Source organism: Mycteria americana, chromosome 5 (genome assembly GCF_035582795.1).
Source record: "Mycteria americana isolate JAX WOST 10 ecotype Jacksonville Zoo and Gardens chromosome 5, USCA_MyAme_1.0, whole genome shotgun sequence".
NCBI lineage: Eukaryota > Metazoa > Chordata > Aves > Ciconiiformes > Ciconiidae > Mycteria > Mycteria americana.
The window spans coordinates 65934012-65961800 of NC_134369.1; the positions used below are offsets into that span (position 1 = coordinate 65934012).

Genomic DNA, 27789 nt, shown 5'->3' on the forward strand with positions numbered 1-27789 from the left:
GCAGCCAAGTCCAAGCAAGGTGGATTAAGCGAGGGAGGAGATGTGCTACACCCATGCTGCAAAATGCTGCAATATGTTGAACCTCCACTAGTATTAAGTCCAAGAGGACCGGCAGAGCCCACTGGGCAGCCCAATAACCTTGGACCACTGAGGGAGCTGCTTAAAACCACATTTTGTCAGGTCCTTCCAGTTCATTACCCTGGTCCTGACCACAAAGTTGGTGGAAATTACAAGTAGAAGCCGGCATGTTCCAGATCTTTTGGGATTAAGAACACAGGAACAATCATAAAGCATCACATCAACTCCCCAGTAGCTGCAATAGCCACTTAGATATCCAATACTGGGAGCTATGTTGATGCTGTAGGGAAATCCACATTAATGTACCTCAAAGCACCACCATATGCCTGTCTGAAGGTAAAGTTTGTCTACCTGGGATGTCTTAAATCAAGTGCTCTGTTGTCACAGACTACTTGAATAAGACTGCCAGATCTCTCTCTAAATATCCCATCAGTTCTTTAGCATACTTTCCTAAAAGACTACTAGAAATGTGCCATGTTTACCTCAGTTTTAAAATAGTGCATTTGAATCTGCATTTTAAAATTGCTACAATTCAAAACCAACACACAGCAGAACACAAATGATCATAAAAGTGATTTAAAAGTGGCATGTTACCATATGATAAGAACAGAAAAAGTGCTGTTATTGAAATAACACCAGATCAAATACAAAGACACCTTGAGACAACCATTGCAAGACTATCTGCAAAGTGTTAGATCTTAAGAAGGCAGCTTCTGCTTAATCATTCACGGCTCATGTGTCACCATTAATTCAGATCTCATTCCTGATTAAGATCCAGCATGCTTAGCACTACGTTTTCACAGCACAACCATGCATCTTATCTGTCCCAAATGTTAACTGAGCAAGAGAGCTTCTGAGGGCCCAGAGAGGGGGGTTACAGGCAAAACAAAACCTTGGGAGAGAAGTTTAGACCAATACTAACTGCGTTAGCCTTATTATTTCTGGATTACTAATAAACTCAGGCAGCCGGTAAGACCAGCCCAGCATCTTCCTCCAAAGCTGTGGTAGAAACTCAGAGATAACAGTGAAATGGGATCGTCTCAGTAAGGCTAATACTAAAATGATCATGATGTTCTTAACTCTGTCAGGTATAATAAAGATGTTTAATCCTTTAAGAAGAGGTCATTGCCTAGACTATGCAGGTTTTTGTTTTAATTTCAACTGATAGTATTTTCCATTTCACCATCATGCAGAAGATCCTGAATTTAAAAAATAAACTCATGGTATGGTCTTCCAGTTGTTTTAAGGAAAGAGACTGAGTAAAGAAATAGCACTAATATTAAATGAAATTTCATACACTTTTGAATGTAAAAGAGGAACATTATCATTATATAAATCTGACTGTCTACAGATACAGGCCAGGAATCTATTCCCAAATTCTGTACATTCAGACACAGGGTGAAATAGAGGCTTGTCTTAAAACAGGAGGCTCTCCGAAAGAGCCCAAATGAACTCCTACCATACTGCCTTAAACTTAAATTGCAATTCAACACATGTAACAGAGAAATCACTTTGACTCTTCCTTTTACATAGCTCCCATGATTAAAATTACATTTCATATGAATTCTTACACCTTTCCCTCTACCATTAGATAAATTAAGACATTTGCTCTCATAATACAGCAGTAAATCACAACAAAAAAGCATTAACTTGACTCTCAATAATAAATTTCAACAGAACTGAAAAGTCATGTCAGCCTGTTATCTCATATAAAACAACGAAAATAATTTTCTTACCGTGCTCCAATGACATCAAAGAGATGCTGCCAGCGATCATTGACTTTGTTGAGTTTATCATCTATTTCTGCAACTCGGCTCTTGTTGCTAGCCTTGATTAGCTGATCGCCCATTTGTTTCAAGTGAAGCTTATTTTCACTGAACAGGTTTATTTCTTCCATGCAATCCTGATAAATATACACAAACATTGCTTAATGCCTGGGCAAAACAAAAGAAAACAACACAACAAAACCAAAACAAAACTATCTGTTTCTTTTCCCATATATGTGATGTGAAGTCAGGTTTGGCTTGCAATGGCTGAGGTTTCTACATTAGCATGTAGAACTCTTTCACTTAAAACAAAACAAAAAAAAACCCTCAATGGAAAAGCACTCTCACAATGAAGTCACTATGAAAAAATAAGCAGCTTAAAGACTTGCAAGTGCCAGGATTAAGTACTCCTAAAAATAGCAGTTTAATGTTCTAATTTTGTCCCTGCTTTCCTGATTTAACATCATTTTTCAATAAAGCTACCTCAAAAGAACCCAAATTCACGTGTAGGATGGCTTTATTTTGCTGGTATTCTTATCCAGAGGAGATCTGGGATTAGATATCGAGACCTTTAAGCCATGGGGAGGAACACTGCAGCAAAATAATGGTCTGTTTAAAATCAAGCTAATACGAAAGTATTAGAAAGCACTAACTGCACTGACTACCAAGGAGAAGGCGCAGAATTAGGTTTTATTTTTGGTTGTGGTAACTTCTTGTTCTGCTGGCATAAGACCTACCCTGTCCTTCAATCTTTTCTTTGCCCTGTGACTACCAGTTTCATAACCGCCGACACGGGTGGAGGTGGTGAGAGCAGTGAGACGCTCCCAAGACACCACTGATGCCCAGCAGGGAAAGCTCTGTGCAGTGCTGCATGGGCACGTGTGCCCAACAAACCCGACCCCCCCCCCATAACTCACATACATCACACTCCATGCCTAAATGTAGTCAGGTGGTATTTCTGTTTTGCATTATGCTCCAAGTCTGAACATCAAGAAGAAGAAAAGAGCTGAGGCTAGAAAAGCTCATCTTCTCACAAGAGCCTGTACGTGCTGGTTTTATATCACGTATTGCTTCCAAGAGGCAAGGAAGAAATGAGGAATGGTGTCTCTATAACGAGCTATCAGACTGCAATTGAAGAAAAGTGGCTTCACTACTTACCTTCTGCAATTTGTCTATCATGTCTTCAATACTAACATCTGCAGTCTGCAACACTTTGCTTTCCATTTGAACCAGCCAGGAGCACAGCTCCTTATTCTTTTCATTGAACACAATCCAGGCATTGAGCCTGTCCTCGATCTCCTGCTTACGCAGAGACACCTATGGATAAGCACACACATTAGCTGCTGGCAACGTCTTTCTCAGGAAGGAAACCAGCAATTATGAGCCTTCTAATTTCTAGTCTGCATTTGATCATATTCCATTTTGCAGGAGCAGTTATCAAGTATCTCTAGTTTTCTTTTCAAAGCCAGCAAGCAGATTGTTATTACATCTTATTTTGGATAGCAGGGCCAGAAGTTGACTACCAAACACCAGATTCTCTCCCTCAGAAGAATTAAACTGAGTGACAGCTTTATAAATAATGAGCTTATATAACAATTTACATATTATTCAGTGAAAACTTGAAAATGCCAAACAAAGAAGGAATATAAAACATATAATTACTACATACTGTTTAGCACGGTCTCATATATAACACAAGAGAAATAACACCTAGGTAAGTTCTTATTTTTCTGCAACTGTAAGAGAAACTTTGCAACTACTGACTGCAATTATTTTTATCTCTATAAAAACCTCCCTATTTTCTTTCTATTTGCTCACCAGTTCTTGGAGAACTTAAAAAAAAAAAATCAACACCAAGAATCTGTACCTTTTATTGAAAACTATGGATTTTTTCCCTCAAAATTACATTTACCAGGACAGATAAACAAATTGTCTACACCGAGAAATTAAGGTCTGATGCTGCCTGAACCAGCAAAGCTAATATCATTGCTCCAACATCTCAGAAAGAAGCAGGATCACTCTTCTACTAGCTAATAGTACTTATTCCTAGCCCAGGAGACTTAAATATATATTTGTATTAATTTATCTAGTTTGATGGATTCCTGTACTAAGAGGGATGGGACAAAGGAAGCGAAAAATGGTACAAGTTCTACTGAAACAAAACAAGACAAACAACTAACCCCTCACCAGTAAACTTTGTGTAAAGAAGACTGAGCATAACATTTTGCTTCCCTTGGCTGCGAATGGCCGCTCTAAATATCACCTCAAGGCAGGAAACATTCCCTCTTCACATCTCACATGCACTTTATACAGCATATGACTCCTCAAAATTCCATTATTGATTCTCCTAGAGTAATCTCTAACACCATTTTGTACCTCAGAGTGAAGTTTAAGTGTGTAGTGCGGAAGCAAGACCAGCTCCACATAACACCAGGATCAAAATAGGAGATACCAAGTGATCTCCCACTATATTGCTTTTGTCCTTCAAATTCTGATTTTTTTTTTAAGGAGGGGAACGGGAGGTGAAAGTGATTTCTAAATCTTTCATGCTGATCTAAGCAGAGAAATGAAGCCGAAAGCACTGTCTTGGCAAACAGGGAAACAATCTCCAAAGTTCTCAATGGGAAGAAGTCTCCTGGAGACCCCAGGGACCTCAGAAAGTCTCCCTGAGAGGGCCTCTGCTCTGGGATGCTCCCTCATACCCTCAGCCTCAGAGGGATGAAGGGCAAATCCCTCATCCTTCCTCTACCACTTGCAGCATCTCCCGTGTGTGGAGATGAGTTAATTTGGTCAGTGGAAGAAGAGACTATGCATGTCAGCAAAACCATCGTTAAATCCTGAAATTATCCTGACTCCAGCTAAGCATGGGGCAAGGCAGGATTTTAAAAGCAGGAAGCACCTTTTAGCTGGCTAAGCAATACAGATTGGGGTAAACCAGGAATGAGCCAAAAAATCCCACACAAACTTCTAGGAACATGAGCCATTCAAGTCATTGCTTTGAGCGCTTTCTCCTCAGACCAGCTGCCCCAGTACCAGCTCCATTTTGCATCCACAGCGTGATGCAGGAGCAGTCTGAGCATTCCCAAGGGAGGCTAAAAGAATATCAAGGCCCAGGCCCAAGCTGTACACTAGCATTCATTAGGACAGGATACTCGCTGATATGAATAGTTAAATCTTTGACCTACATGTACCTTGCAAGGGCAGCTATGTAAACGCTAATCCTGAGTGCATCTGCTCACTAAGTGTGTTTGTGTCGCTGTCCTGTCCGGCACCGGCATCTGGCTGCCCCGTTCCCATGGCCACAACAGCTGCAGCAGCATCTCGCTCTTAAAGGCTTTCACCTCTCTGCATTTACACTGCCGATTTTCCTTCACACAATACATCTTGACTCCTCTAATTTGTTAGCCAAAACAAAGCAGTCGTGCTAGCAGCACAACCGCTAAAGTCTGCTTTCCTACCCTGTGTCCAGCGCTGAGCATCAGTGCAGGCTCTCTGGACGCTCATTAGGGCTGTGTAACCATTTCAGTACATCCCTCCACTGCAGCACTGAATAGATTCCTCCCACTACAGATTTTTGTGTGCCTAACAGTCACATTAGTGTCACCCCTTTCTTCTCTCCAAGACAGACTGAACTAAACGTTGTTCCCTCAGGAAATTAAAATGGAAATTTTGAATAAAATCTGAACTTAAATTACTACAGGAAATTACTACTTGGATAGACTGTAGTGGAGTACACACAAAAGGTAGCTTAATTTTCAGGGCTGTTCACCACAGTTGAAATAACAGGCATCAGCAGTTCATCAAAAAAGGAAAAACAACAAAGTTCTCTTATTTATAGACTTAACTACAGATTTCCATTAGGAAGATGGCTCAGGCATTTTGATTTAAAAATAATGGCCTATATTTCTCAGGAGGGGGGAGGGTGTCTCTGGAATTATTTTCAGAGTTCAGAAACAATAACAGAGAAAACATTGGTTGTAGATTAACCGTCCAGTTTAAGGCAAAGATACTAAATTCTTTCTCGTTGCAACGCAAAAAAGAAACCCAAATAACTATTTCATCACACCAAAGTTTGTGAAATAAGCATAGCTGTTCATTACTCTGGCAATATTCCCACCACGATTGCTTTACCTTTGCCTGAGTGAGGGTTAGACACGAAATACTAACTTGCTTCAATACTTCTTTACAAACTGTAAAATAAAAGCTATTGGCTTGTGAGTAAAGAGAGGCAAGAGTTTGGCTTGCTGGCATGTAGAGCCATCCAGAGTAACTTAAGACCCTTAAGTATTTTACTTCTTCCAATCCTGTTAACAGGGCAAAGTAAACACACATTCAAACTGCATAATAACCTAATGAATCAAGTTCATGTGACTTTGCTGGTAAACGTTCCCCAGCAATTTTACATGCAGCACTAAATTAAATGTAATATAGCAACAAGCCACAAAGAACGCAAATGTTTCACAGTATTTTACTGCTACAGAAAAGACAAGTCAGCTCTTAATGTGTTTAAACCCAAGGAGTCAGTATTTAAACACATTTAAGTTTTCTTTATCAACTCTCCCGGAATTTTTTGTTGACATCAGATTGCAAAGACCTCCGCCTTCCTTTCCCTGCTTCATGCCTTCAGGCAATTCCTGTGTTTATCCCTCTCTCCGCCCCCCCCCCCTTTGGCAGCCCAGAACAAAGCCACCTATTTCAGCAAACAGCTGCATTTGAGCTCTGTGCAGTTCAGGCACTCACAAAGGGTTTGCAAAAAAACATCTCAGCAGTCTGTGACCAGGAAACAAAGGGCAAACCAGCCCTGGTCAAACTTCAGCCCTGGTCAGCTGCACCAGGAGAAGCCCCATCCCCACCCAAGACTGCAAAAGTGAGCCAACCCCACGAGAAATCCCATCTGCTAACCCGCTCCCCCTTTTCTGCCAGGCCCTATGAATATCCCGCTATAAAACCCCAGAGAAGGTGGAAGACTTACTCGCAAGCAGAGCTCTTCCCACTGCCTGTGCAAATGTTCAACTTGCTCCTTGAGCACCATCATGTCCTCGGTGAGGATGCAGTGAGCCAGCTCCACCTTCATGGACCGCAGCTCCTTCATGTTGTGGGCCCAGTCTGTCAGCGACTGCTCCAGCTCCTGCATGGAAACGCACCCAGAACAAGCCTTGGCACTAAGCTCCTCTGGTTTCCAAACCTGCTCGTTAATCCCTGCCTGGCCTGTGGGGGAGGAGAGGAGGGGAATGTGCCGCCGCTTGTGCAGCGCTCTCCGGCTGGGCCGGCCGGGGTCCCCGTGCATTCGGCTCGGGGCCCGACTCGGAGCCCACGGGAGCCCGGGGCAGAGCTGCTGCTGATTCCACTGCTGCAGCAGCAGCCTCCGCTGCATCCCAAAGTGCCAAAACGCTGCCTGACCCCCTGCAGCTCCCCATGCTCCTGGGCAGTATTTGGGGTCTCACATCCAGGAAGGAACGTGCCCACTTCTTGGTGTTTGTTTTTGGTTTTTTTTTTTTTTTTTTAATTATTTTGGACAAGTTGCTTTCCACCATAATTTGTTCCATTTTCAGGTTATTTATTTAAATGCTAAAAAAATAAAATTGGTTCCCTTCTCTAATGAGCGATTTCACAGGCACTTCATCAGATTTGTCAGAAATGTGGTGCTTTTAAACTGCTCATTCACAGAAACACACTCTCTTCTGCTTTGTTCCCCCAACTCCCCCTTCCCTTATAACAAGGTTATACATTTTCCTTATCGGTGTTAAAATTGTCACCTAAAAAGCAGAGACACCACTGCATGCAGCTGGGAAACATGATACTCTGCACACGAGGTACGAGGTCCCATTTTGCAAGGTGGTTGCTGGGAAGTGTCACTGGCTCCTCTAACAAAAAAAGCTCTTACAGAGGATCCAATTTACCTCATTTTAAAGGGGAAAAAATTGTGAGTGTATCAGAAGTGTGCTGGTTCCAAGCCCTGCAAGCATTTTCACAGGTCTTTTGATCCAGTCGCTCATCTAAATCATAAAAAAAAAATCTCATCTGCTTCAACACTGGAGGAAAAAACCCAAACAAACCTGAGACTAAATTTACCTGAGCTCACAACAAATTACTCCCTACAGGTGTGCACACATGCATTTATATGTCTTAACAAGGCTCAAATCCCTGCATTAATGGAGCTAACGATGGAATTTCATGGGACTTTGCTAGCCTCGTATAAGGTCTAGGCCTGAAAGAAAAACATCTTTATTCCATAGAAAAGTGAAATGCAGGGAGAGGAAAGGAGGTCCTTTCTCCCCTATGCCATTTTGGTCCTTTATTTTATTATACTGTGACACCCAAGAGTAGCAACTGCACTGGCACTGTCTGACCCTGACACCTCTGCGACTGAATTTCTCTTACTGGAATAAGAGGCAGGAGCTGTGTGCTGCCATCTCACAAATAATTCAGGGCTACAGCAAGACTGCTGCCGTGGGAAAGGCAGCCAGCAATCACAAAGAAGATTTCAGACAGCTGATAATGAGTTCAAAGCCTTGACTCGTTAATAAGCTTATTTGTTCCCACTACATAGGTCAACAATTCACTTCATAAAAGGATGATGAAAGACTGACCAGTCCAGACAAAATACCTCCTATCCCTTGGAAATGCTTTCCTTGCCATTTAATTTTCATGGTGCACTATGGGCTGCAAGGGCTTTTGCCACTCCCTTACTCTTAAATTTTCCTTCTCTTTAATTATTCTCAGATCCCACAGGTGTGCATGGTGCTTTGCAGACTTAAAAGGTCTCTTGCCTGAGGAGCTCCCTGTCCAAAATGGATTGGAAAAGAAAAAGGGAGATTCAGCCATTATAATAGCAGCCAACTGAGCTGAGACCAGGGAGTTTTTCCCTTTTGTTGGAGGAACTGCTTATTTTATGAATTCAGACTGTGGAAAGGGAGCAGAAGCAGGAAAAAAAATCCAAACACTACTACTGTTCTTGTAATCTTCTTGGTCAGCTGGACTTTGCAGATTGGCAGCAATCAGGATAGTATAAAGGAGAGAAATTCAGTGTCACTCAAGAGCAGGTAAGAGGAAAAACTGATTTTACAGGGATCAAGTGTTGTGCAAAGACTACATCTATTTAAATACAATATGGCTGTTCAATACCTTAATGTGTTCCTTGGCTTTGTAGAGCTCTTCATGTTCAACTGGAAGTGGATCTTTTACTTTCTCCTTTAGCTCTCGCAGCCTGCTTTCTAATTCCTTGGTTTGCTTTTCACAGCAGTCCCAACTCTGCTCAAGGAGACCCAGGGAAGTTATAAAAGGTGAAGATACTTTATCATGACATATTGAACCATATGGATATGTTACAAAATAGCTTCTTCAACCCACTGAAGTAAATAATCTTGTGCTCTGGTTATTTGAATTTTCTTTTTGATACATAGTACCACCCACAAGAATTTGGTACATGGATTTAGAGAACTTGAACCCTCTCAGGTATTTAAGGTTTGCCTTACAGAGCATTTCTGCTCTTTCTCTTTTGTCCAACCTGAGAGGCTGTAAGCATAATTTTTGGGCTGGGGATCTTATCGATGACAGTATTCAATTTTAAGACATACCTATGTGCTGTCTAGCCATGAAAACAAATTTATTGCTCTAAGGAAATAAATAAGACTTACCTTTCTGTTTAGAGGTGCAACAGCAGGAGGAGCAATAAGTCATGCTAACTCCCTCTAAGCTAAATTTTAGCTCAGGCTTCGCAGCCCAAAGCAGGAGAGAGCCCCAGGCCACGGGGAGCATGAGAACAATCAGAGTGGGAACATCCATTGTAGCAACAAATGGATGCCAACTCCATTTTCCTTTGGAGAATCAGAGGACCACAGTTTTAGCTTCCTACATGCCCTGATGACACATGACAGGCAATTCCCTCAGAGTCCCTTGGCAGTGAGCAGCAGCTCAGCATTTGCCTTGTTGCTACAGAGCTCAGCCCTGGGGACGGTGGGGCAGGGAAGCTCTCAAGAGCCAATGCCAGAGAAGCAGGTGCTGCTTCTCCCTGGGGAGGGCATCATCTACCTGTAGGGTGCTGCTGAGCTGCATCTTCTTCTTCTCCAGCTGGACCTGGGTGTCCCCCCAACTCTGCTGTAACTGGCTGAGCTCCTCCTGGAGAACAGCGTTGGTCTCGGGATCAGAGACAGTGCGCAACTTCTCCCCGACATCGATGATTAAGGAGTACATGGCTTGCCACCTCTGAAGAATCACTGCCTTACTCTTTAAAAGAAAAAAAAAATTAAGTTTCTAAGCTGTTTTAAGCTTTAGAACACACTCCTAGCATTTCACTTGGGAGGAAGTGAAGACTCATAAAGGGAGTTACAAGGCACTAGTTTGTTCATATTCATGAAAGAGTTATGAATAGATCTTCTATCTGCTTTTTTAATTTCAGAAAAATCAGATTCTTTCTGATCTATAAAACTCTACAATAGCTTTTCACAGACTGAATCTGTAGAGTGAAAGTGCAGCAGTTACAAAAAGATGGAAATTCAGTTGTATGAGTTATTCAGAATAAAAAAACAGTTTTAAGTTCTGTTAGCACCTCTAGCATCAACAACTAAGACAAATTCTTCAGAGATAACAGCTCTGTTAATCATGACATACTCCAAGTGAAGTAAGCCATCAATAACAATTTGCCTACAACACAAACTGGTCTATAACACAAGCAGATATGATCATTGTTTCTTTCTGTAAAACAACAGCAGGAGTGAAGGGCAATTTGGAGTAGGAGGGAGAAGACTTTCTGGCTTTTCTCACTATGGAAAAGCATGAGCACTCACTTATAAAATCTACTGAAAATCATCTTTACACAGCAGGTAAAAATAAAGATGAAATAAATAGGGCAAGCACCAAATGGAATACTGGTAATGTGTTAATCCATCAACATTAGGTGTGTGGGAACACAATAAATCTTGGACCATGCAAATAGCATTCAATAATGTGTTTTTGAAAGGTTTTAGATTGCCTTAAGCAACCATCAGGTTCACTGCTTGTTTTTACTTTCTTACAAAACAAAGAGTTGCATAGTTAAATGGAAAAGAAAGATACCCAAAATTAACAAAGGAAAATATTTTTTTCCACTGCACACAAAATGCAGAAATCACTGCCCTGAAGAACTGCTGCCCAGGTCTCTGCATCCTGGAGTGGTGGCTCCAAGGACAGACTCCCTTGCAAGTGCTTTATTCTCTGCTCCTGGCACCTCCTGCCCATCCCTGCACACACAGGACCCACATGGCCTGTCTTGCCACCTATGTGCCTGCTTCCTTCAGGCAAACTGCAAGGCCTGCATTCAGCAGCCATGTCAATAAGGTGCATACAGACCTAGAGGGTACCTGCTGACCAGGGTTCCTGCCTAATCTCCCTGGCACCCTGCATTTCCATGTTCATATCAGTAATATTTTTAAAGCATACAAGGCTACTAGATGACAATGTTGACCTGGAAGCTTCCTAGTATAACACACCTTTCACAATGTCACTGTTTTCTCATCTGTGCTCAGCTTCAAGTAAAAGTGTCAGCAATTGTTTTTCCCCAAAAAGCATGTGATTTTAAAGCTTTTTACTTTACTGGACAGAAGTTGTTTCAGTCTGAGAAAAAACACAGATTTTAGATTTATGAGGAATAACTACAGTACCTTGAAATCATGAATTAGATTTCTAAGCTGGTAAAGGCTATAGCAGTCCTGGCTCTTCACAGCTATGAGGAAGCCATTTGTATCAGCAAGAAATCTACTGAGACTCCGCAGGGAACTCCTGAAGAGCTGCCACTGGCTCACAAGTCCATCGATATCTTTCTTCCTCTGCTGAACCATCCGGATAACACTCTGCCACTGCTCTTTCAGCAATGTGAGCTTGGAAATAAACTCTGTTCTGAAGATGACAAGTGTTGAGTGTTAATATATTTTGACCTCAAGGCTGCATTTTACAATAATTGTGATGGATTTCCATTTGCAATATTGTATTCCCATTACAATACCCAGCTATGCAAAAAGCTCTATGCAGCCCTAAGCTCAGCCTTGCTCTCTGCATTCCATCTTTTAAGCAATCCAAAAAAACTTTTACATGACACAAGAATGGATAATGCAAGCCATTCTTGCTATTGTGGTATAGCAACATATATAGTACAGCAATCACAGAAATAATATGCACTAAACACTTCTCTGAAGAAAAAGAAGGTCAATGCAAGTGAGACAAGATCCCTGATTATGCTGCAAAATGGATCTGTGCTTTTACCAGGCTGTAAGCGGGAGTTCAACCATCATTGTATCCTACAGCAGTGGGACCTAACTGCAAAGTGGAAAGGCTCTGTGTTGTTATTGAACCCATTCAGGCAGTTTTTTGGCCTCTCCTACAACATAGTTAGATGATTCAGCAGATCTAGCTGCAGTGGTTAAGACAACCCCCATCTATCAATTCTGCTCCTCTGCAGGAGGCCATGGCCCCCACATTAGCTCTTATACAAACACCTGTGTTTGTGGGGCTAGCTTCAACACAAAAATCCAGCAGCATTGCTTTGTTTAGCCCTACGTTCCCTGGCATTTTTAAGCCAAGCTATGGACTTCATAGTGAAGTGGCTGAGGGGAGCACACACACTGTCCTGCCAACTCTCTGGGAGCAGCAAGCTCTGTCACAGAGGGGTAATGTCTTCACAGCAGAAATGCCTGAGGCAGTTGAACCTCTGCTCACAAATATTACTTGCTGCTTCTCACTCTACATTGACTAAGAGAAAAGTATAAGATCATTCTGATAAAAAAGAGGTTTAGCTACCATATGTTTTGGATTGCGTGGCTGATGACTCAATGCCCTGTCATGTGTGCCAAGGGCAACGCGGATAGTCTCACACCTCTGCACTTAAAAAGTAGAGAGGTCTAGGAAGAGAGAAAGGATCCTTCATATGCAGCATCCTCATTACCCGCTGCAGGAAGGTAGCTTCATTGACCACAGTTAACAGTTTCAACAACTGCAGGGTAGCAGTAGAGAAGGAAGCCTTCCTGTCCCAGAGCAATTATTTTTGTTAGGCAGAACATCCAGTTACTACCCAAAATGCAGTCTGGCCAGGGCACCTGTGTTTCTTTCTTATTGCACTTCCTCACACTTTTGCAAAATGGGCTGGGGGGTTATTTAAAGAGTGAACTCAGTCAAGAATTTGGGCTTATGTCCTCATGAGAGCAAAGATTCAATACCAACTCCAAGGAAGAGAGCGTATTCACTAAATTACCAAGATCTTAGGGAGAAAAACAAATAGATTACCTTTTCTCTGCTTCTCCAGATTCCAAGGAGACTAGAACTTTTGCTATGATAGAATTAAATGTCTGCTGATTTATGGAAATCTCAGTTTGCAGCATCTGAAAATACCATAAGAAAAACAGTTTTATCTATTCACTGAACAACTTTTGCTCTGAAAGCTGGTTCTGCTCCTCTAGAGTGACAGCATTTATTTAGTTTTAAATGCTGAAACCTCTATTATTTTCAAGTGCTAGTGTCAAATGCATCCTACAAGATCCCACGCTTTTTGGATACAAGGGGGGATTTGCGCATATGTGATAGCAGAACCCACCAGGAGCTGTATGTTATAGGTAATCTGAAGCCTAAAATTTGCTGGACTCATGAATGAGAAATGCAATCTAGACACAGACCCATAGAAAAGGTATAAAAAAGCTACACATAAGGGTAAATTTACTCTTTATCACAATGAGCAAAACTTTATTCTATAAATTATTTCATTGCAATGAATGAATTGGAGAGGTCTAAGTAAAAGACAGAAAATTACTTCCTGTGGACTCTAATGAATATCGCTAACATGCAGAGACTTAACACTCTGTGGAATTAGCAGCAGTACTTTGGGTAGTGTGAAGCTGTGGTCCACTGCAGCAGCACAAAGCTTGCTCTAACAGTTCATGATGTTTAGCATTTACCACGTGATGTTTTTCCTGTATTTTGGTTGGTTTTCCATCCTCCCTCCACTAGGACAAAGTCTATCGATAGACGCTTTGCTTAGAATTGCATCCACACACTACTGGTAGCATGGAATATACCTTCTCCTCTGAATGGATACTGTCATACATGTGTGACGCATTATCTCTGTATAACACATAGCAAGTGATTGGAAAAATGCCAGTGAAACAGATTTCCACCAAAATCTAACAACTGGTCAAAATGGAAATATGCTGTGAAAACATTTTGTTTTAAATGTAGTTATTCCAGAAACAGGTAAGGTTCCTGCCAGATTGCCAGCAAACTGCCTAGCTAATTGCCACAGGCTTCAGCGCTGTAGGACAGGCAGACAGGTGAGTAACCTCAGGGTTGGAGAAAGGTAGGACTTCCATGACACAACACTTGAGGATGCACTCCTAAAGGTCTGATCCCTGCAAAAAGGGATCCATCCATTTTGGGAAAGGATTCTCACATTTCAAGGTTTTCCTCTGAATAAGTACAAGGCCACATTTCAAGAATGAAATGTTCTGTAAAACTCTGCCCAGATCTAATTTCAAAAGGCATAGTATTTTCTAGTGATTTCCCCCCAGCTTCACCATTCAAGAAGATGTTTCCATTTTTAGAGTTAGCTTTACCTCATATACTCTCTGTTGCTCCTGTAGTTCTTCAAACTGTCCTGGAATATTTGTTTTTAAGGCCTCTTTCATTTTTTCTAGGAATTTCATCCAGTTTTCACATTTCTGAAAGAATTTCTTTTCATCATTTTGAGTTCCCTCAAGCACACTGTAAAACAAAAGACATCATCAGAAACTACTGCTTTGGTGGTTGTTTTTCTGGATATGTTTGCATACAGTCTAACATGGTGGTTAGTAATACTAACATAGTAGGGTTTTGCTTGGCACTTTGCTACATTCTTCACCTATGAACATCCAGATTTTTGCTTCAAGTGACTTGGACTACAAATAGCCACTGAATAATCTGGAGTAAGTTGAAAGGGCAGGAATTCAACTTGGACAGCCCCTGAGAAAGCTGAGAACAGACTGCAAGACTTCCCATGCTTTAATTTGGTTTTGATTTTCCTCACAGAAAAGGAAATGGTTAGTAGTGATTTTTTGTTGGCATTTCGGACCTGCAGCGTTCCAGAGCAGCTGCTGTTTTCTGACTCCACTGCCGAGTCAGGCTCTGCATTTTCTTCAGGGTGAAGTCACTGAGTGGCACTTTAATGCTTGCTTCATTCAAGCTCTCTATGCTTGGAGAAAGTGCAGCAAGCTCCAGTGTGTGACTCTGGAAGTAAAAAAATAAATTAATTGCAAAAAAATACTGCCTTTCTTTCATTTCAAAGAAATACAGAAGCCTCTTCTGTAGGAAGTATCTGAATGTTATGAATCCAAAATGCTAACCCAAAAAACCCCAAAATTTTTGTGTTAACTTTAAAGAATATAGGAAACAAAAAAGTCACAATTCCCTTACACAGGGCCCACTTTTCCAACAGTACTGAACAGATACTCAAGAGGTGGTGCTTGCAGATTTACTTTGTACCCTACATTGAGGGCAACAGGATAGCTCCAGAGCAAAGCTGGGGAAAAAGATCTCCCATCAACCCCAAATCTATGCGATCTTCCTCCCCTCCATGCAGGCATTTGGCCTGCAATGCATATCTAGAGTTTTTACAAACTTAAATCATTGCTTTTTGTGTTTTGGATGAGATTACAGTTGCTCTGATGGAAGCGGTATAACTATGATACTTAAGACACAAAGAGTTTCTTGAAGTAGGCAAGAGCTGGTATCCTATGGACACTTAAATTCTGAGTATATATCTCTTTGTACTTGGGAATCCAAACATACCAAGAGCAATTCCGAGTTGTCTGTTTCTCCCTCTAGACAGAGACTATCAAAGGCATCTGTGCAATTCTTGACATGACCCTCCAGCGTTTCAAGGCAGTTATTGAAATCCTCCAGTTGTAAAAGATTGAACTAGGGTGAATATTGCATATTTATGTTAATTATGATTTAATACACATATTCAGTATACAAAAAGGAGCAATAAGCATTATCGTCAGGAAAACAAACATATGTTAAATCCAAATTCCAATGTATTTATAACTCACTAACTGAACTTTTTCAGTTTTTGCACTGGATAAGGGGAAAATTTAAGCCAAAGCAGAAAGCCAGAAACTGAATCTCCTGAATTTAGAGATTCATATATATATGGAAGGAATAGGGGCATCTGCAATACCGTTTTGTAGCTTTGGGCTGTTTGATTTATTGTGCAATTGGAAAGCCAAAACTTAGTTTATCAGAGGGAAGAAACTTGTGAAAATGAGCTTCCTTTGAGCTACACACAGGGCCTGCTCCCCTGTGCCTACAGCCAAGGCTGTACAGATTACATGAGCTCTGTGGAGAGAAATAACTAGAGCTGGAATTCAACTTTTTTATTCACTAGGTTGGTTTTTCTTTGGGTCAGGGAAAAGAGCACTGGGGAAGCTTTTTTTTCTTGCAAGAATTAAGCTCCACATCTCTAAGAACACTGAAACAGCAATATTTTTATAAGGAATGAATGGCAAAAATTGGTGTGGGGAGAGAGACAGTTCTGTGGTAATGCTACAGGGTTACACCAGAGAAAATCACTACCCAGAAATGAAATTTTTCATGGAGCGAGAAGTTCACAGGGAATATGAGAAATCTGTTATCTTCACAAAGATACCTGGCTTCCAGCCATTGAACTGTGCTGGTAGATGGAGTCATAAATAGAGCTGGCTGAAAATTTCTTGATGAATTTGGGTTTACTTTAGAACAGAACAATTCACTGAAACCAGACTTTTTCACAGGAACAGACTAGTTTTACATCAGTAAATATACAGCAGTACATTTGCTTGGAAGTTTTCTCAGGAATACCTGTGCAGAGGGGAAGTCAATCCCACAGCACTCCTGTGAGCAGAGCATCGTATGGGGAAACCTGGATCCAGGTCCCCCCCTACTACTCTGCCTGAACAGGGGTGTGAATCTGGTCTTCAAAATGACATCAAATGACCACAGTTTTCTGTTTGGTTTTAGGTACATTGTGTGCACTCTTATCAAAGCAAACTGAAGCCCTTAGTTTTTTTCCAAGGCAGAGCTAAGAAAGTTTACAACTTACTTCGAAGTTCATAGAATAAAAATACGTTTCCTAACCTTTAATCATCTGAGGGTCCCGTACTGCTTGACTGTAATAGGTCCACTTACAAAGGCTTGTTAGAGCAACACAAGAAGGTAAGAAGGGTGAAACCCTTCCTTCATCTGTTCCTCTGGCTTCATGTATTATTTTTTTACATAGTTGATCATACTGTCAAGTTTTATTTTATTGAAATTTCATTTCCATTCAAGAACTACTGGGCTCTAGTGAAGAAGGTAGCTCACACAGGGCTCTAGTGAAGAAGTTACCTCACACTGACAGCTAATTTAATATTCAGAAAAATACCTCAAATTCATCTAACTTCCTCTGCAACATCTTTTCCAAATAGGATGCTCTCTGGAGCGGCTGCAGCTTCTCCAACAGAACGGCTTGTGCAGCTGTCCCAGCCTGCTGTTTTATCTTATCAGCCAGCAAAGAAATCTGGGTACGGCATCCTGTTATGTTTTGCAGGCCATGCTGTAAATTCTGATGAGAGAAGGGGAAAGAAAAAAAAAATCAGCAAATGAATCAGATCGTCATTCATGTGCCACTTTCATTTAGTATCTTTTGTTGCTGTAACTAAGCTCTTTTTGTTGATCTCCTCTAGGAGCCAAATTCAGCTATGGTGAAAGCTTCAGTCTTTTACTCGGAGGATAATGGGAACTGCATCCATTGACTCTAGTGCTGGGAAAGGCACAGTTCAAAGTTCAGTGGAACACCAGTGACTTCAGGCAGTGGGATACTACTGCTACAGAGGAGATTAGGGAGAGAAATCAGAATATCCCTCTGTACAGAATAGATTTACACTAGCAGATGGAGAAACTGGCCCACGCTGCAGATAAGAAATGCTATTATGTTACAAACATACCAGTACTTTGGATCCCTTAGTGACTGAGGACTATGGTTTTGGTTTTATTTGTTCCCCTTTACTACAGAAATGATGCTATAAAATTAAACTCTAAAGGCAGTACAAGAACAAAGGGAGTAATTTTATACTCGTTCAATGTACTTGATTATTTTTTTGACCTGGACAACTGTCATTTACTTTTAGCCATTAAACCACCTGGAATTTGCCACTGTATATCGTCTTTTCTGTGAGTAATGAACAAAAACTTCTGATTGATAGCAAAAAGCAGACATGTTTCCCTAAAAAGCAAAATGGCTCTTAGTTCCTGACCGCTGTCTTTGGAATGGATCATATTTGTAAACTGCCACTTCAGCCATTTAGTACATAACACGTTTTGATTTCTTACTCTCTCTATAGGACTTTATTTCTGTTTACTGTGGCGACAGAGTTCCATAAAAACACAATCTGTCCTAATATATACTAGAGGAAAAGATTAAAATACAGTTTTCAAATACATGTAACTCATATGCTGAATCACTGATCCCCATTCTTCTAACTCACCACTTTCAAAAAAACACAGTAAATTCCATGTGTCCTACCCACACATACCAGGACAGGATCTACAGTGCTAACAGTACTCTAGTGGTCATGCCTTGCTTAGTAAGTGCAAAACTCTTTCCAAAAATTTCCAGAAAATGTGATGCCTTTTTGCTGACATACTGATGAATTTATGTCACAGCCATTAATAGATCAGAAGAAAGTGAAAATGTTTTGGTCTAAGCTTTGCTGCTGTCAGTTGTTTCTGACACAAGAAGAAATATATGAGTTCTCTTTCCCATAATATAAAGTTTCTTAATGGGCCACATGCAAAATGGAGTACTTTGGACTTCTTCCAATATGTGGCTAGAGGTTCATAAAGCGTGATGAATCATTGCTCTGTCCTGAAATAAGGATTATTATATTTCTTTATTGCAGTCTGAAGAAACCAAAAATGTCAGAACCTAATGACACCTTTGCTGCCTGAAAGAGTCAAATGTATGTACCCTGTGGTCTCAGCATGAGATCTAATCTGCCTAAAGTCAGAAGCATTTAGAATAATCTAATGAGCTCAGAAATCTGTGAATTTATCAGACCAGGCCAAAAAAAGTACCCAACCCAAATAAAACCAATTTGAAGACTGCAGAAGACCTCAAGATGGTCTTGTGTTCTGGAAAACCAGTCTTTTTTCCCCAGCTATTGTTCTAGTAGATATTATCTCTCCTCCCAAGCAGTGCCCCATAAAGTAAATAATTTTTGGTTTAATGATTCCTCCCAACACAGGCCTGATTCTTTGTATAGAGCAGAAAGGGGCAGAGATGGAATATGATTGCTCCCTTCTGCCCTCTTCTCATCCTATGCTAACTCTAGTTTGGTTTGGTCTCAGGATTGGGTCAAAGTATTTAAAGGAAATACAAACATGCCTGTTAATGGAAAAAACCCACAGGTTTTATGTTTTCCACTGACTGGATTTGGGGGAGGAGGGGAGAAGGTGGTGTTCTTTTGATTTATTTCTCAAAAATAAATCCTGGTTTATACCAGGCAGCCAAAACATATTCCTGTACCTTTATGTCCTGTATCCTCTGCTTCAGGGCTTCTATCATGTTATCCTCGGGCATGTGAGCATCCAAGAGCTGAGTGCACTGCTCTTTGTGCTGTTGTAACTTGGCTGCTGCCTCAGTGCATAAAGTATCAAAGGGCTCCCAAAGCTGCAGGGTCGCTTGCGCTGCCCGCAGTTGATCTGTGATGTCTTCGTTTACTGAGTTCCACCTGCCAACATATCAAAGGATAAGAGCATTTTCCTAGTAGATTCTCCTCCAGAATATGATCTGGTGTGGGATTCCTATGGGAGTTTCTTTGCATTCATACCCATATTACTGAAAGCCCGCTGACACAGCACCATTTTGTGCCCTGTGATCTGTCACAAAAAAGGTAGTATCAGCTACTCCTCACACAGGTACCGTTAGACAGGTGAGTCATATTAATATAGATATAAAAATCTGACAGACATTCAAGTCCTGTCTCAGCAACTTTTTTGTTTTTCTAAATACTAATAACTAGGGGTCTTTTTCTCAAGCTTACCTAGTGTGTGCCTCTGTGCACTTCTGTTCAATTATCTCTGCAAAGGACGGCGAGCAGTTTTTCTTCAGGTTACTGGCAGCAGCCTGGAGCTTGGCCCAACTTTCTTCACTGTTCTCTGATTCATCTTGAAGAGACTGCAAAAAGGATTATTGCAATTAGTTGTGGAGATGAATGACCTAAGTATAGCTTCCCCTATAGATTGGTAGGGATAGGGTAGCAATAATGCCACATGTTTGCAGCACAGATTAAAATGTTTGTGAAAAATGTAACACCTGATCCTAAAAATTAGGAAGCTAAAAGAGAGGTGAAATCGTCCAAGTTAAAAAATCATTCAGGAGGCCTATTTTATACTGAGGTAATTTATTTGCTCTTAAAGAAACAGCTCATTTAACAAACCCACAGCCTTGAACTGATTAAATTAATTCACTAGAAACCAAAAATGTTTTTATTTTAAGCCACTGTTTCAAGGAAATTTCTACCGGCAGTAAAGTTGGCTCGAAAACTCCTGTCCCTGGCTGCGTGTTCCCCCTCCTGATACAGGCAATTGCAGAACCCTGCCATGCATCTTAACCATGAACTGATCCAGATTAAAAATAAAGAGGGTGATGGAAGGAAGGAGGTAAGAAGGTGCCCAGTTCCTTCCATTTATTATGTGTTGCCAGGTGAGGGTGGAAAGCGCTTATGCAGGCTTTACAGCCAAGAGACACGTATCCAGGATTCACAGCCTCAGTCTGTCCTGCACCACTTCTGATATAACTTAAAAATAAACCAAAATAGGCCTTACTTACACCGAAACAGGGAGTGTTTACGCAGCCTTTCAACACTCATTTAAAGCCAGGTAAGGCGATTTTAGCCATATCTGTAGAACGTTCAGACCTGGGGCCAGCCTGACTGCCCCACTTAGGAACTGTAATAGCCAAGTAAAATGTAAAATGCTCCACTTGGGGTCTGTAACAGCCAAGCAGAGCAGCAGGACAATCCAGAGCATTTACACCTGGCATTTATGCCCAGCCTCATTCAGAGGCTGCACAGGAAACTCCAGCTCTCTGGAGGGCGACTGAACAGTTGACTTTGCGCTGGAGGAATCAGAAACGCCAGGTTCAGGGATCACCCTGCTCTGACCCAGGGCTGCTGCACCCACCCAACCCAAGCTCCAGCTTTTGGTAAGGGGAATCCTGGGTCCTGGACCTTGACTCCAGTGCTGTTTATATGTGGAAAGATGCTTTAATGCAAATAATGCTTTAATGCAAAATGCGTCAGTGGTCACTGGCACAGCGGCTGGGACACAGTACCCCAAGTGGAGTGTTCAAATCACAGACCTAGAGACGTGCTCCCTTCGCCAATTTTCTCCCAGGTCTCCTTCATTTCTGCAGAGTCCCAGCATCGATGCACAGGCATCTCCTTCCAGGTTATGCTACAGCCTTACGGCAGGGCATTTCCCTGGGAAGCGCAAGCGAAGGGGGGCAAATTTCCTTTCAACCAATGAGTCAAGAACCAACATCTTTCACTGAATGGTGAGTAACCTTTAGGCGAACACATATAGCGATGGCATTAGGTTTTCCTTTGCCAGCTGTATTTTCAGCCAAACTTCCTGCTGTCCATGTGGATTAGATATGGACTGAGTAGACATTAGCATGAGGGATGGTGCTGGAGTGCACATGTCCATCTGGACTCTGTAGTGCAAGGGAGCATGAGGACTTGGTGCCTCATATGGGGATGCCTTCCAGCACATGCAGAAGACTAAAATGTCAAGGGATCTTTGCAATCCAAGATGGAGGCTCTGCTAGCCCACAGTAAGGCAGACATGGTAGCAGCTGACCTGCACTTCTCTCTTAAACCTTGGTACCTAAAGGGCACCAAAGTTGAACTTATGTGCTAAATAAAGTAAGAAGTCTAAAAATAGTCCTCAGTGCCTCTGCAGGTAAAAAAAAAAATATTCCACTGACTTCAATGGCACTATAATAAAGAGGAAGTTGTTCAGATAAATTTTTCTGTCTTGTTTTCAGTGGAGTTTGTTTGTTTATTTGTTTAAAGGCACAGAAGAAAGTACAGAAATAAGACAACTTCAGTAGATTTACCTGGAGAGTTTTGACCTGGTTTTTCAAAGCTTCCAATGACACCAGAGAAGGTTTGCACTGGTCTATGCAGTACAAATATCTTGTCGTCATCAGGCTGACTTCTGCATAAACTTTGTCATATACTCTCCACTGCTCCAGTATTGACTGCATTGAGGTCTTTAACTGTGCAACCTGCAAACGAACCGCTTTTGTTACTATTTCTTGGGTAGTCCTGACATAAAAATCACCTTTAAATTGACTGAAAAATCTAAGCTCAGTGCTCACTCCATGACAATCCACAAGAATTTCACAGGTTGGAGTATTTTCCTACTTGGTAAGGAATTGTGTAGGCTTCAAACCAAGCAGTAAACAGTATTTGGAGTGAAGGATAAGAATTTGCTGGAAATGAAAATTTAACCGGAGTTCAAGGTAGCACTATTCTGTCAGCCACAACTCCAGAATGCCTTCAAAAGTAAAAAGTACTGAAATAATGAACTGCTTATTCCTTCCTGCCAAAATCAAACTGAAGTGGGAAGAAGTTGAGAGCCTTAATCTTCTTAGGAAGCAGACAGTTTGATCCAGAGATCAAGTTTCCTTTTAATGAAAATGTGAACAGAAATTGTTTTGTATGGAAGAAGGCACTACTACAATGCTCTGGAGAGCTATCATCCCTCTTATGCCATTGTGCTCTAATAATGCAGGCCCATCTGAATCGCAGTCTAGGAACTTCAGGGTTCTCATACAAAATTAAATTATGGATATCCTCTTTGTTTTCTATGTCTCTTTCATTATTACAGTCATTTAATCTATAGGGGGGCAAGCATAGTTTCCATTTGCCACATACTCCTAGACATTGCAAACACAAAACCACAGTCTCTCTTCAGTGTGATTTGTAATTTTTATCCTTCTGCATCAGGTAAGTACATAAGGCATGTCCTGGGTTAGACAAAACATTCATCTAATTCAATATCTATTTTCAGTCATGCCAGTACCAGATGCTTTGAGAAGAGCATGAAAACCAGGCAAGCAAACAAGCATATCTCCATGGGACCTGGTAAAGCCAGATGCCAGATTTCAGTTCTGACTATGCATCCACACAACGGAAGATGAAGACTTTTCTACATCGTAGTGCACACTAAACAGACTGCACGGATCATTGTATCCTAGTATCCTAGTTCCAGGCACACAGGAGTAGATGGATTAATCATCCCTATTCTCATTTGAATCATGGTATAGGTGGGAGGAATCTCTAATTGCTTTTTGTAGCCTGCAGCTAATTACTGCCCACACAAGGAAGATGGAAAGACATCATGCTCATGAAATGTCTGTGGGCCACAGACTCTTGAGATCAACCTACGGACGATACAATCAAGGTATCACATCTCCTTAGACCTGTATTTGAAATCACAGCCTGGCTCTGCTGAGAGCAGTCACCTGTAGGAACAAAGCTGCACTCAGTGTTTCATTGCACATGCAGACAACTATGCTGTAAGAATATTCTGCGGTTTTTAAGTTTGATACTTAAGTTATAAAAATACTAAAATTAACGTGACCCATGGTGACTGCAAGAAGAAAAAAGCACCTGCCAATTTCAATCCCCAGCTTTACAGCGGAAGGAAAAACTTTCATCATGTACACACACACACAAATTTCTCTGCTTTCTTGGTAAGAAACAGCCACATCATTTCTGTTGAAACCTAAAACAAGAAGGAGCAGACCCGTCCTGGACCAACACCTTATGTGGAAGAGTTCAAGCAAAAGGGTTCAGGTTTCACGAAGTTTTGAGGAACAAAAGCAAGGTGTTTATAACAGAAAGTGTAAGGGAATCTTAACTATAAACACAATCACTGCACCACGTATAATCCTCTACAGTATATGGTTATTTATTATCACAAATTTAAATCCATAAATGCACTCATTATTATATCTTCTGTGCCTATCAACTACATCTAGATAAAAATAGATCAGTTCCAAGTATAAAGATAATATAACTATAAATGCAAACTGCTGGGGAGTCAATTTGCATGGGAAACCAATCTGCCAGACTCTCCTTGAAGCAACTGGAAACTACACAGGATTTGAAGACAGTGAAAGCCATCCAGGTGTGTGGATGAAATAGTAACTGGGAGATGGAAAAGCTACAGTGAGAATGGGGCAGGAGTAGGCAGCTTCCACCAGCGTACTATGGGGGTGAAAGACCAGGGTATGAAAGAGAAGCAGATCGAGTAAGAGTTTAAGGTTTCCATTTTCAACTTGACAGAAAATAGCAGTGCTATTTTTTTATTTTCTTAAACTGCAGATGGGGGTCTGTCCCTCCTCCCCCCATATTCGAACTACTTCAAGATCAGACTTTTTTTTCTCTCTCAACCTTGGAAATACATTAATTTATGTTATGGTAAAGACTTCAAAGGAAGTTCTTAGGAAGGTTAAGATTAAGAGTAAGGAATACTTTGCATCTTTTTTGTACCAGCTCCTGCCATCCCATGAAGAAGATTAGTAACACTGGTGCTAAGAATATGTACTGGAGGAAATCTGAATGCAAACAAAACTTTTACCTGGCTTGCAATGCTGTCCACCATTTCACACAGCTCAGCTATACTGACAGACAGAGCTTCTGGGGTTTGTTCTGCACTACCATTCAAAGCCAAACTCTGTTTGAGCTCATCAAGAGTTCTGGATTTAGTTGTGAGTTGATTTTCTAGCTCCTAAATGAAAAAAGAAAAAAAAAGGAAGGTAAATAAGATGTTTTAATGAGACCATAGAGAAAACCTTCTGTGTGAGGAGCTTAGATAAACATTCCTTCTTTAAAACCAATTCCGTGTAATTCTTCAGTCATGCAACACCACCACCATTTCAACTCTGATACAGAACAACAGCTTTACAGGAATTCAGAATGACAGTGGCTGCTTTAGACAGCCTCCTGCAGGCTGAGCTAAATGGACTAAATCAGTCCATTTAGTCAGCATGAGCACTGGACATTATGCTTGGGAAGGAAATCATCAGGAGCTAATTCCTCAGCCACCATGCAGGCCTCTCTGTACCTCTCTGGATGCAAAAAGTTTTTCTATTAATGCAGCTGAACTTTTCCTTGGACAGGTTAGCATTCAGGTCCTCCTCTGCTCCAGCAGACAAAGGTAAGATAGGAACTGACTTTGCAATATGAGGGTCCCTGACATCTTAACAACTTCAGAAAGTTATTTTCAGCTTGTCCTCTTAGTCAGAGGCTTTCTCTCATGGGAGAAACCCCACTGAAATCAGTGGAGATGCCTGGGAGAATAACTTCTCCCGTAACACAATCAGCAAGATTGTAAGCTACTCTTGACATGTTGGGGAAAGCTCAGCAATAAGTTCTTCACAACATGAGTAAATATCCATATGCACAATGGGCCGTAACATTTTCCTGTAATACTATGCCTAAAGCCATGACCTCCCCCACCCCCCCCACTTACTGTCTCCAAATTTCCAAATTTGGACCTCATTTTTTTTGAGCAAATTAATTTTAATGAAATATTCTAGCCACCTGCATCCTAGCACTGTACCTTGCTGTGAGCAGGTTAGTGTTTTAGTCAAAGATACCCTGTGTCTTTCTTCCGTTCTGGCCCCTCGATATGTTTCAGAGTGCTTCAGAGAGACAAGTAACTCGGTCTGTAATAGAGCACTCTAGGCAATAAAAGCAGCCTACTACAAGAGAGAGACATGTAACCATGGCAATGAAAGAACAAATATTCCATGTTAAAAAAGAGAGAGGGAACACTACTGAATGAAAACAGCAGACTGGCAGAGTAATAGGGGCCAATTATTAGCTGGCTGCACCTGTACTAATTTTGAGGGAGCTGATGGCTAGAAAAACACAACAAAACCAAAGTACACCCAGATTCTTGAGGCTGGTGCAGAGACTACATTCTAGGCAGGAGTATAGAGAGTCACTATTTTTCCAAATGGGACTGTGTAGTTTCCACAACACTGCTACCACAGAGCTCTTCAAACTAATGGAATTGATAGCTTTTGCCATGGCTGTGCTGAACTGAGAACTACTTCTTTTGGAGGCATCTCAGAATAAGATCTACAATATTGTACAACACTCCAAATACCATGGAACAACAGCAGATGCATCTTCAATTGGAGGAAAAAAACATAAAATAGTGATTCACATTAAAAGTAGATCTGGCTCTTTATCATCTGAACCTACCATGCTTTAATTAAAATTACATTGTAGTATTCTTCTAGAAAATGGCAACTTTCTTTACATTTTTTCTGTTAAAATCTGTGCAATTCTTTAGTCTGGATTCAGCAAAGTGCTAAATATGTTTTTTACAATAATATCACACATATAATGCTTTACCTTGCAATCATCTAATGTGTTCTGTGCAGAGATGAGACTTGCTGGGGTTTGTAAACATCTCAGTCGATCACTCTGAGCTTCCAGCCAGTTGCGTAGAGTCTGTGCTTTGTTCTCATTTTCAGTAATATCCTCCAAAATCTGTTGCAGGTCTTGTACCTGAAAGTTACAGAACTATTTTAACTTACCTAAACCTAGAGGTGGGCAGAAACAGGGCTCCCCCTTCCATGACAAAATTTGAGATTATAATATTTACATTGAAATTACTATTTAGAGAAAGTATTTTGAAAGGAAAAGCTAAAAATGTTTATGAGCTCTTTAGGATCTGACCTTTTCCCTGGGAAGGAAACACGGCAGCGTGGGTTCTGGAGCTGGCAACCTGCGGACCTGACAAATTGGAGGACCCTGGGCTCCATGGGCACATTCATATGGAGTCTGAAAACCCCATTCTCCTTAAAACCCACCAACAAAGTTACTATTAAGCAAGGGACCTCAAGTCTCCTATCTTCAACTTTGGCCCTGAGGATCCATTAAATGTTAGAATGCAGTTTCTTGAAAATGGTTAGAGAAGATAACTCCCCCCCCCCCCCCAATTGAAATTTCATCATGGAAATTTTCAATTGTGCAGGAACTGAATTTTCTACTTGAAAATGTTTCTGGAAGACTTTCTGAGTCAGAAAAATTTGGGAATTTCCTGTTTGATCAGTGGTCTTTGTATCTGGATTCAGGGAGGGCAGCCTTCTCCCAAAGCCCTGTAAGTTTGGGAGAGAAACAGATATGAAAGAGGAATGTGCTGGTAGAGGGATTCATTCCAGCAGCCTCATGTTTGCATTTTGGGATGCTAACCTTCCCCTGGTCTTTTCCATATTGCATGAGTCACACTAGCTTTTTTGGGCACTGGGGCACACAAGCACCAGCATCTAATTCTAGATGCATGGATTATTTCTAGCCTCACCAGAGTAAAGTAATTCTGAGGCACTGCCTGAAACAGATTTTCTACAGAGACACACAGAAGATATGCTGGTATAGTTAGTCTACATGTAGAATTTACCTATCAGCTGCTGATATTCAAAGCACTCCATTGGGAAAGCATATTTCATTACTGCAGAAGGAGGATGCAGATACACAGTAGCCCATTTCCAGTGACCCAAGCAGGCTGGAGCAGGGCTGGGAACAGATCCCTGCTGTGCCTTTTCCAGCAGGGTCATATGTCCCCATCTGAATACGGCTGTCAACACTACTTACTTAATAATCACTTTTTTGGCAAATCCAACTGCTACAACAGGAAAACAGGTGGTAGCTTAATATATCCCTATTTCTCATTTCCATCATATGGCATGTGGAGGGGTTGTTTGCTTTTTTGGTGTGTGTTTGCTGAGCAGGGCCTGGCTGTTTGTACCAAGCAGTGTAGCACCTCTCCTTTCCACAAACCATCCAGTGTTTTCTCCCATTAAGTTTTAAATGCCCCAACTTTCACAGCACCCCAAAGCTTCAAC

General features: G+C 41.2%; 1 protein-coding gene across 3 annotated transcripts in view; it reads right to left on the reverse strand.

The window, feature by feature from the left end:
- SYNE2 (spectrin repeat containing nuclear envelope protein 2) overlaps nt 1–27789 on the reverse strand; it is a 200289-nt gene that overhangs the window by 30401 nt on the left and 142099 nt on the right. For all 3 annotated transcript variants that reach the window (XM_075503772.1, XM_075503771.1, XM_075503773.1), the window contains exons 86-101: nt 26297–26452; nt 24510–24659; nt 21976–22146; nt 19898–20031; nt 19381–19585; nt 17239–17418; nt 15627–15755; nt 14911–15065; nt 14417–14564; nt 13098–13192; nt 11483–11717; nt 9876–10070; nt 8970–9095; nt 6817–6972; nt 3003–3161; nt 1815–1981 (exon numbers count right to left, since the gene is read on the reverse strand). In XM_075503772.1, coding sequence (XP_075359887.1) covers nt 1815–1981; nt 3003–3161; nt 6817–6972; nt 8970–9095; nt 9876–10070; nt 11483–11717; nt 13098–13192; nt 14417–14564; nt 14911–15065; nt 15627–15755; nt 17239–17418; nt 19381–19585; nt 19898–20031; nt 21976–22146; nt 24510–24659; nt 26297–26452 — 2561 coding nt within the window. The remainder of the gene's footprint in view (nt 1–1814; nt 1982–3002; nt 3162–6816; nt 6973–8969; nt 9096–9875; nt 10071–11482; nt 11718–13097; nt 13193–14416; nt 14565–14910; nt 15066–15626; nt 15756–17238; nt 17419–19380; nt 19586–19897; nt 20032–21975; nt 22147–24509; nt 24660–26296; nt 26453–27789) is intronic.